The 11272-nt window shown below is 37.0% G+C and overlaps 1 protein-coding gene across 1 annotated transcript; it reads right to left on the bottom strand.

Moving 5' to 3' along the window:
* Positions 1-1327: 1327 nt before the first annotated feature.
* Positions 1328-10667, bottom strand: LOC136222271 (outer envelope protein 61). Its single transcript, XM_066009853.1, has 11 exons — positions 10182-10667; positions 9395-9625; positions 6220-6276; positions 5993-6121; positions 5774-5851; positions 5570-5640; positions 4645-4694; positions 4347-4497; positions 2388-3123; positions 2002-2145; positions 1328-1732 (listed from the first exon to the last, which is right to left on the bottom strand). Exons 1-11 carry the CDS (start codon positions 10275-10277, stop codon positions 1586-1588), a joined length of 1890 nt encoding a protein of 629 aa, XP_065865925.1. The 5' UTR covers positions 10278-10667; the 3' UTR covers positions 1328-1585.
* Positions 10668-11272: the final 605 nt, after the last annotated feature.

The following is an 11272-nucleotide window of genomic DNA, read 5'->3' as shown; positions in this document are numbered from 1 at the left end:
TTGACTTGGAGAAAGCATATGATAAGGTACCAAGGGAAGTACTTTGGTGAGCCTTGATAAGGAAAGGCATTTCGCGGAAATATATTGACATCATAAAGGACATGTATGAGGGAGCATGCACGAGCGTACGTACTAGTGTTGGGAAGACTGAAGAGTTTCCTATTACAATTGGAGTGCATCAAGATTCCGCACTAAGCCCATTTCTTTTTGCCATCGTTATGGATGAGCTAACAAGTTCACTTCAAGATGGTATACCATGGTGCATGCTGTTTGCAGATGATATTGTGTTGGTTGATGAGACGAAAGAAGGAGTGGAGAGGAAGTTGGAACTATGGAGACAAACTCTAGAATCTAGAGGCTTTAAGTTGAGCCGAAGTAAGACAGAATATTTGGAGTGTAAGTTTAGCGGCCATAGGAGTAGGGAGGCAGGGACAATCACCATAAATGGGAGAGTTGTTCAGGCCTCGGATTGCTTCAGGTATTTAGGATCTATTATCCAAACGGATGGAGAAGTAGATGGAGATGTTACTCAGAGGATTAAAACTGGTTGGTCGAAGTGGAAGAGTGCTACGGATTTCCTTTGTGACCCCGGCATGCCTAATAGATTGAAGGGAAAATTCTACCGGACGGCAATTAGACCAACATTGTTATATGGTACGGAGTGTTGGGCAGTGAAACACTGCCACATCCATAAGATGTCGGTGGCAGAGATGCGTATGTTGAGATGGATGTGTGGTCATACGAGAAAGGATCGAGTGAGTAATGAAATAATTAGGACAAAAGTAGGGATCACATCTATTGAGAATAAAATGAGAGAAAACCGACTAAGGTGGTTTGGCAATGTGAGACGTAGAGCGCTTGATGCGCCGGTTAGGAGAATCGAAGAGTGGCAAAGGGATGTAGTAGTGAGAGGTAGGGGAAGACCTAAGCAAACTTAGAGGGTGATCGAGAGTGATATGAGTTTACTGAAAATTGAGGAAAATATGGTAATGGATAGGACGAAGTGGAGGGAGCGAATTTGTGTCGCTGACACGACTTGATTTCACGGTTTTATATGATGGTTCATGTTAGCAGACCCCGAATCATTTCGGGACTAAGGCTTTATTGTTGTTGTTGTTGTTGTGTTGAATGGACTTATTATAGAATAAATAAATATTCGAATCAATAAATAAGGGGTAACAATGTCTTTTTCCCAATATCCTTAATTTCTATACAACTCTCTAAAAAGACATGTAATATAGTATATTTAAAAATTATGTGTTATAACCAAATAACTGAAGTAGTATTTGGTTTTCGAACTAGATGAAATTAAGTAAAAGGTCCAAAATTGAAATGAACAAGGAAACATCTAAATTGAATACCTTTGATTTTGAAACAAGTCTTTTTGGAATTCTTCTCTTCTCTCCCCAAAAGTTTACTTGCTTATATATGAAGAATCATAAGTCCAAAAAATAAAGCAATGAACAATTTCATGGAACACAATATAAACAAGGGCATCCATCATCTTCATCTATTCCCTCTTTTGGTTGCTTTCCTAAATATTGTAGCTGAGAAGGCTTTATATGGACACATCAAAATTCGCCTGCTACTTCCCAATGAAACCTAGCCAATGAAAGATGATTGCTAAGATGAGCATGCATATGGCCAGAATCATACCAGGTCTCCCTAATAACCACTTCTTCGCCTTCTTTGCACCTTCTGTTCCTCTTTGGATCTTATCTGCCCATCGCATCTGCAACAAGTTGTCCACAAAATATAACTCACACCTGCCAACCCAATCTTACACATACATATATATATATATATATATCTATATAAGACGTGAAAAATGTTATACAGACTTTTAAAAATATTTCTAATAATTGAAGCAATATCCGAAAATCCTAAAATTGGATGAATTTGCGTCTCAAAACGGTTAAAAAATGAGTGAAGAATTCTCAACAATATTAGTTGAAATATATGCATTACCATAGTAGCCCAGGTGGTTAAAAAAAAAAGTACCATTTTATCCAGGTCTTCTGGTGATAAAGATGACATGGCTTGTTGAGCTTTTGCTGCATCTTCTGGAGAAAGTTTAAATCCAAACTGTTCACTCATGTTAGCCATCATTTCTGGGCTCATATTTTTCATCATCGATGAAAACATCTGCAATTTGTATTCAACCACACATTTTCGATTATAACTTACTCCAGATTGATAAAAGAAACAGATGTAAGCTAAGCATTCAATCCCCTAGAAAACCAAAGTACTGCTGCTATAAATAAATAAATAAATAAAGAAGTAAAATGACTCTTTCAGCCACTGAAATTAAATGCTTTCAATTATATTTTCATTCAATTCCTAAACTAAGAGCAGAACTGAATCAATGAAGAGACAAATAAATATACCTGTTTCATAGCTGGATCCTTCATCTGGTTTCTTACTTGTTCTTGCATATCAGCAGTTGAGCTAGGAAAGTTTGCCTGAGAAGAACTACTTGAGGTCGGAAAGAGACCATTGAAAGGCCTACTACTTCCACTACTAGCATTACTGCTATCAACAGAAAATCTCTCTTGATGTGCTGCCACTTTTGAACGAGAGTCTGAATTTAATTCATTCGCATTAACAGCTGCAGCAGTTGGAATCGAGTCTTTTCCACCGAAAGAGGATGCCATTGCAAACATTTTCTGAAGCTCTTCAGGTGGCATCTTACTCATCATATCAGTTGCTGTTTTAAGCATGTCAGGTGTCATATTTGGAGGAACCGAGCCTGCAGCAGCTGGAACTGAGTGTCTTCCTCCCAAAGAGGATGAAGCTGTTTCAAACATTTTCTGAAGCTCTTCTGGTTCCATACTACTTATCATATCAGTTGCATTTTTCAACATCTCAGGGGTCATATTTGGAGGAACTACACCAGGTCTGAAGCAGTTAAAACTAGCATCTGAAGAACTGCCACCAGCATATGCATTTCCACCCTGAAATGAGGATGCCATTTGAAGCATTTTTTTGAGTTCTTCTGGTGGCATCTTGCCGATCATATTCGAGGCAGCAGTCAACATCTCAGGAGACATCTCTCCAGCTTTTGCACCACCAAAAGAAGCTAGAGTTGCTGGATCAGCACTAGAAATCAAATTCTGGAATGATCTGCAAACAGGAAGAAGAAAAACAGGAAAAGAAGTAAAACAAATTAGTAAGTTCAAAGTAAACTGCTAGACGCGCTCAGAAAATATAAAGAACCTACAGTTCACAAGAACTATTTTGCCAAGTTTTATGAGGAAGAGAGAGTGTATGAGTTGGTGTGTTTGGGAGAGTGGGAGATGGCTATTGGCAATATATTTCACTAGAATGATATATTCAAACAGAAGAGATGTAACCACTTTTATCAGAATCTTACGATTAGCGATTTGAATCGTATAATTCGATTCAGCTCTATTTCGAGCCGGATCTATAGGGCATCTAAATCATAACAGAATCGGATATGAATCGTTGGAATCAGTGGTGAATCGGCTGAATCGGTCGAGTCGACCGATTCAGAAAATATGCTAAAAAAATCGTGATAATAACTACTGCATCAGATTCTAAATTGTAGTTTAGGAAAACTAGAAGTCTCTAATGAAAGGAAGGAAATAAAGTAGTGGAAAAGAATCAATGAGAAATTTTAAAAATAAGAAATAAAATTAATTATAATTAATCCTTAACAAATAAAAAAACATTAACATCCAATTCAAATCAATACGCAAGTCCCATCCCATCCTGTTTAGAAAACGTCTTTGGCACTTTGCTTTGTCGTGGTGCAACAACAGATGATCAGAAGCAAATTATCTTCATCAATGTTCATCAAAAACTTCAACAGCACTAACTACTAAACTCACTCTCCTCTAGTTCGATTGTTATTTATCAAGTTATCAACTCAAACTAGTTCCATTTCATCATTATCAAGTTGACAACAAGGCAAAAAAACAGAGTCGCAAACTCAAAATTTCCATTACCACTAAGTTATTAAACAGAGTCTGATTCGTTAATTAGATTTGAATTTTAAGTACTTGGTTGATATGATTTCTTTTTTAACATTAAAATTGCAGTTCTAGACTAATATTTGATAATATAAAGTTCAACATGGTAAATATTTTATTTTTTATAATATTATGAATTTAAATTCGATTCACAAGTCACGATTCACAAAATGAGGATTTCGATTCACGAGTCGAATCTCGATTTGACAACTATGGGTGTAACCAATCTTCAGCAAACACAAATGAAAAAAAAAAACTTCAATATGCACGTAAAAGTTTTTTTTCCTTGTATATTTTAATGGATAAACAAAGAATTAAAAAAGTCAAAAGATACTTAGATTAATTAAGAGTCACCTAAATGCTTCTGGGTCATCTTTTAAGGCCTGCAGCGATTCTGAATTAGTTGTCAATTCATTGCTATTGACAATTTCTTGTGGTTGTGAAACTGAAGATTCTGCTGACCATGTAGTATCAACTTCTTCAGTTATTTCTTCAATTACCAATTCTGTTTAGCAGGCAGAAACACCGGTCAATATGGAAATTTGAAAACTGAGGCACAAAGCTCATAGATTACAACAAAAATGAATTACAGGAAAGCAAGAGGAACACAAGACAAGCACACAAACACAAAAGAAAATGAAATTCGCCGTACTTCTTGATCCTTGATGACCATTTTCTTGACTCAATCTTTCCCTGGCATCCCTGTGTCAACAATTAACATAATTAACCAGCATGTAAAACTGAATGTCGAGCAACTTTTCTTGATATTTCATTTTGAAATTCTAAGAGCTATAAATGACAATTATTGCAAATGAAGTTCATTCAACTAAAAAGTTACAAGATTATTTTAATTCCAAGAAACTTCACATAGCCTACCAGAGAAAAGCAGGGGAATAAAAAGCTACACTAAAGCTCAACTAAATATTATTTTTCTGTTCCTTATAAGAACAAACTTCCTGTGAAATATTATGAAAGTAGAACATATGTTAATTTTCCGAAACACATTTTTTATTTGTTATTCTTACTTGAATTCATTCACTCTAACGCTGATGAGTCTATGGGCCAATTTTATGGGTACAAATGTCATTTGCATAAATATTATAAAATTCCCAAAACTGAGCGTGTTAAGTGATAATTTTAAGTAAGATTTGACTTATCATTTTACAGAGAGTTTTTACTTAATTAAATCATTTTAGTACAGCGTAAGTACTAGTACTCTGTGTAGTTGCTTGCTACCAAACAAAGTTGAAATTAAAAAGCTTTAAATATTTTCACTGTAAGCACTTTAATATGATTATCACATCCCCTACAAAAGTAGACTCTGATACATCACATGATAATTCTTTTGATTGGCCCCATCTTTCGCTTCATGAATTAGAATATGCCATTACTACATGGACTAAATATTATCTTGAAAATAGCCAGTCAAGTTATTATCACATTTCAAAACAAAACAACATTTTGGGGAAGATATTTGTACGAGTAAATTATTCATAAAGGGGGAAAAAGAAAACCCTTTCGGGGATTTTTCACCGATGTCATTTATGATGACCTAAGACATTTAGAAGAAACCATACCTTAAGATATCTGCAATAGTTTCATCGTCAGGGGAAACTTCATGTGCTTTGCTCAAATCAGAGACAGCATCCTAGTAAATTTCAGAAATTAAATAAACAACTTTACCCAAAGAGAGAGCATGTAGCTGAATTACTTTGAACACTTCTAGCAGCAACTCAGCAATAGATTGTAGCAAATCAAAAAAGATACAGAGATCAACTTACTTCCAATTGGCCCAGTTCTTTAAAGGCTTGACCCCTCCGATAGAGAGCTTTGAGATTCTTAGAATCATATTCCAGAACCTAAAACAATTACAAGGTAATCTTATAATCTTAAGAGACATTAAGTTGAGGAAACATATATCATAATCTATAACAAATTTAAGAAATGAGCAACTCCCATCATTCAAAAAGAGAAAAGGAAAAATGAAGAGTGTCTAATACCTCCGAACCTTCTTTTATGCATTCGTCATAGTTCCCTGTTTTCAGGTAACATGACATCAGGTTCAGAGAGCAAGCCAATGAAAGTGATATTCCATTGGAGGATGGAACTTCTTTCAGGTTTTTCTTTGCCTAAAGGTAAAGAAAATATCATGAGTCAAAAACACATCAACTACATGAGCTGATTTTCCAAGACTTGAAATATGATAACGCATAAAAGCAGCACTTACCAATAGATATTTATCCAAGGCATCCTTGAACTTCCCTTTGCTGTGAAGTTCATTACCCTGACAAAGGGTGGATTGCAGTATGTTAACAAAACATATATGCAAACCAAGAATATCAAGTTCTGTTAAATAAAGAAATTAATTGCTAATGAAAGAGGCAATCTGAGAGCAAAATCAGAAAGACCTAAGAAGCATAGTTATTGAGGCACAAGGCAATTCATAATAATAAATTCTACATCTGTAGACCAAAGTTCAACCATATAAAAAGTTAATTAACTAGCAGTCTAATAACTATTTTCATCAAGAGCAAAGTCTCTATAGTCCATATTCATCACTCGTCAAAGTCATCACTGAAGATACAGGTATTTATACAAGAGTGAGTCAAACCCTAATCCTAAACCTAGAGTGTATAATTACAAATATAACCCTAATATATGAACCTATCACCCTCCCTCAAGTTGAGCAGGGGTATTACAAATGCTCAACTTGGAATATAATAAATGAAATCTATCTTTAGACAACAGTTTGGTGAGCGAGTCGGAATGTATTGAACTTGTAATAATCGCTTGGACACACGATCTCGAACAAAGAAAAACTCAACCTCTATATGTATAAGTAGCCAAAATATTGTCACACAACAAGCGAGGAGGCCGAGACATAGGAAATCCAAGTTCCTGGAGGACGATGTGAAGCCATCCAATTTAAGGTACACCAGTAGCAAGAGCTCTGTACAACAAACTGTTGTTTCTTTGATGTGCAACAGACAAGAGAACGACCCAAGTACAAAGCATAACCAGTGGTGGATTTGCGATCATCAAGACTCCCAGCCCAATCCGCATCAGTGAAACCATGAAGAAATAACTGTGACTTGCGATGAAAAAAGATACCACGATCCTTGGAAAATTGTAAGTACCTGAGAATACGTTTAACGCCCTGCCAATGGATAGTGGTAGGAGCATGCATGAACTGAGCAAGTTTGTTAACAACAAAGGAAATATCAGGCCTAGTGAATGATAAGTATTGGAGGCTACCGAATACACCCCGGTATAGAGTAGGATTTGAAAATGGTTCGGTCAGACCAGCCTGAAATTTCTCTTTGGTGCACATTGGAGTAGAAATTCGTTTACAGTCAGCCATCTTAGCTTTATGCAAAAGTTCAATGATATACTTGATTCAACAATAAACCATTTGAGGACCAGTGAGCTTCAACACCTAAAAAATACTTCAACTTGCCAAGGTCACGGAGTGCAAAATGTTGCTTTAACCGATAAATAAGACTTTGCAGATAATAAGGTATGAGCTAATTCAGGAACATAAAGGATATTACGCAATTGAAAACGAGAAGAATCAGAAGACAATACAGAATTACCAACACGAGCAATAGGGACTTTATAACCATTACCAATTTGCACTTCATCAGGACCCGTATATTCAGAATGAAAATTGAGGTTGCCGAGCTCAGAGGTGAGGTGATGAGTGGCAACGGAGTCTATTACCCAAGGTTGATTGGCCGCAGGGCTTGTAGCAATATGAGATTGTGGAGAAAAGTTGGTGTCACGATTAAACCGAGGAGAAGAGCAATTGCGAGCAATATGATCAATCCCTCTGCAATTATGACGGGTTATATGTTCCCTAGTGTGCTGTTCAGTTTGTTGTCCAGTTGAGTAACCAGATGAATGAGATGCACCCAAATGGGAGCTGCCGGCCGAGAAGGGCTGCCGTCCAGCCAAGAAAGGCTGTTGTCCAGTCGAGAAAGAGTACCGATAACCAGAATGAGAGCGGCCACCTCTGTTGGTTCGGCCACGACCTCGACCACCACAGGATAACTGTTGTCCATATGAAGTGCGGGAAGAATGAAGTGTTGTCGGTTGAATAGAATCAGTGACGGTGTCGCGAGCAATCTAACGTTCCTCAAATAGTAATAGACCATAAAGATCATCAAATGTAATAGATTCCCTTTTAGCTTCAATTGCACGGACAAATGGACGATAAGAATTCCCAAGTCCCATTAGAATTGCATCAATAAGATTATCCTCACGAAGAAAGTGTTGATACGTTGCTAACTGATCGTAGATGGATTTAGCACGAAGCATGTAGGTGGAGATATCATCAAAACCCCTAGAGAGAACCTGTAACTGAGCACGAAGGTTGCGGAAGTGGGATCTGGAACCAGTGGAATAAGTTTTAATCAGTTTGGTAACTGCCTCAAGACCAGTTGTAGCATTTGCGATGTGCGGAAGGAGTGATTCAGAGAAAGAACTTAGTAGCACATTAAGTACCTGTTGATCTCGTTGTCCCAACTTACAAAATGAGGATTTCTCGAACCATCAGCAAGTAATTTCGATGTAGGATGTTCTGTTGAATCAATATGGTGTGCTAATCCACTACTACGGATAGCAGATAACGCTTGAGCCTTCCAAAGAACAAAATTGGTAGCCGTCAATTTTACTTTAAGTTAATTGTGGAGGTTCGGTGTATGAATAGGTGAGGGGGACTGTAACGGAATGAAAGAAGGAGACGGTTGTGTATGTGGTATGGTGGACATGGAGGTTGTCGAGAAAGGACTAACAAAGGTATAAGGTGCCGTGACAGATGGCAAAGTAGGCAAGGAAGCGGACGCGGAAGCAGACGTTGGAGCGGAGGCGGTAGACATATCAGCATACAGTAGGCGGCAAAATGGTCGGCAGCAGAAACCTTAATCCTAACCCTAGAGTGAGCGAAACCTTAATCCTAACCCTAGAGTGTATAATTACAAATATAACCTTAATATATATAAACCTATCAATCACCACCACACCATCATCTCCAATATCAAATTTCAAGGTTCTCAATCTCATCCTCTTCACTTTCTACAAAGTCAGATTCTTCTTTGGCATAGGACTTAAAGTAGAGGTATTCATGATACCTTTTCTTACTCTAGTATGATAAGCACTTTCTTCAACGATAGAGGATATAGATAGGAAGGTTTGTGATTGAAACAGCCACTTTTTAACTTGAAATCTTAAAAAAATCTGTCAGGCTTATAAAATTGCATCTACTCGCGCCTCCAGCAATGCACTACAAAGGTGAGAGCCTCTTGACAGATCCCGCCTTTCGGCTTCTCAAGCAACATACCAGGAGCCTAGCGCCTTTTTCCTAGGAGCCCCTTTGATAACTATGCTAAGAAGTATAGAATCACCTGTTTCTTCAACATCTGAGCTGCATTTATTTTGTAGGAGATCTGGGCATCAAACTGAGCACGCATGGAAGCTACCTCTTCAGGCGATGCATTAGCCACTTTCTCACGAATCTCAGCCATGTCCCCAGGACGAGTTTGCTTTAACTTTTCCACAGCCTGTCTCAAGTCTTGAGGCCTCATGTTCCCCATACTTTCTGAGGCCATTCTCATCAAGTCAGGATTAGACATCATCTGCAATGCCAATAGAAACAGCAATGAGACCAAACCAAAGACGAAAAAATAAAAGGGTAGATAAAAAAACTGCTAAGGACCTCAAGTCTCAGCATACATGGTAGCTATAGCAAAATTTGATGCTTGAGAGAACAAAAAAAATTATCTATAAATAATTCATATTTATGAAGTTCAGCCAGTTAACAAATAAATTTTCCAATTACCTCTCTATTCGTTTCAACATTCCCCTATACGAAGTCAAAAAGGAAAATTGTGTACTTGAAAAATAAAAATTGCCACTCAATTAATAAACTGTAAGTCATTATCTGAAATCAGCAACAGTTCCAATCCAGCGAAGAAGCAGGCAACACCCTATTTCAATTCAAATTTTCTTAAAAGGAAAAAAAAAAAAGCAACTAAATTCCAAAAACTATCAAACTAGGATCGTCAAATTAGAGTGAAATGATTCAATTCCAAAGAACCCATACTAAAATCACGAATGAGCTCGAAAATGATTACAAGAATCAAAACCCATAAACAGAAACAAAAACAAAAACAAAAGGAAAGAAGAAAGAACCTGCTGCTGGATCCTGGCTAATTCAGCAGGCGACATGCGACTCATCTGTTCTTGAGCGATTTTTATCAACTCGGGATCCATCATTCCGTTAAACATTTTCTCTATCTACCAATCAATCTACCACCGTCCTTAACAAAATTATTTGCTCCCCAGTTCAGATCAAAAAAAGTAGGAACACTATCTACCAATCTAAACTGATCAAAGAGGAAATTAACCAAAAAAAAAAATCTAGAAACAAACAGAAAGAGAAAAGGTAAGAATTATGGAAGAGAGACAATTGGAATTAAAAATTTGAAAATATAAGGAGAAATAGAGTTAAAGAGGGATTTTTTTTTTATAGGGGGGCGATTAAGAAGTTAATGATAATCAAATACTCCTACTAAATAATTTATATTTAAAGAAGGAAAGTATATGTGTTGGCTGTTCGGGCAGATAATAGGGGGAAACCGGGAGAGTGGTCGCCGTACCACGCCTACCAAACATGAATTGGAAAAGAAGTATGGAATGTGTTTGTTCTTGGTAGTCGCATATATGCCCCTCTCCGTTGGATTTTATTTCATATACGGTTTTATCCTATTCTAAGATGAAAGGAAAGTCACCGCCTCGTAGATGTAAATGAACTTTGGTGGTTCGTAAACTATTAGAATTCGGTTCGGTGAAAGCGATCAAAGCTCGGTTTGATAGGGCTTTATTCGAGTTCGGGATCGGCTCGAGCATTAATAAGTTGAGTCCGAACTTCCTTAGATTCAGTTCGAAAGCTCGCGAGCATGCTCGATTATTTTTTTAATTACTATATATATATATATATATATTATATTTCATTGGTTATTATTAGTTGTCATCACAATTCACCGCTAAAATAAGATTTAACCCATAAAAAAATGCATAATGCTCCCACAACCCCCTTAACTTGTCCAAATTGGTTATTTTATCCCAAACTCATCGAATATCCTATTTACCCATTTAACTCCATAAAAGTGGTATTTCTCACCCCTTAACTTGTCCAAATTGGTCATTTTACCCCTCAAACTCATCGAATGTCCTTTTTACCCCATAACCCTATAAAAGTGGTATTTCTCACCCCTTCTGAT

This window comes from Euphorbia lathyris, chromosome 3 (assembly GCF_963576675.1).
Source record: "Euphorbia lathyris chromosome 3, ddEupLath1.1, whole genome shotgun sequence".
In the NCBI taxonomy this organism is placed as follows: Eukaryota; Viridiplantae; Streptophyta; class Magnoliopsida; order Malpighiales; family Euphorbiaceae; genus Euphorbia; species Euphorbia lathyris.
This window is presented reverse-complemented; position numbering and strand designations above follow the sequence as displayed.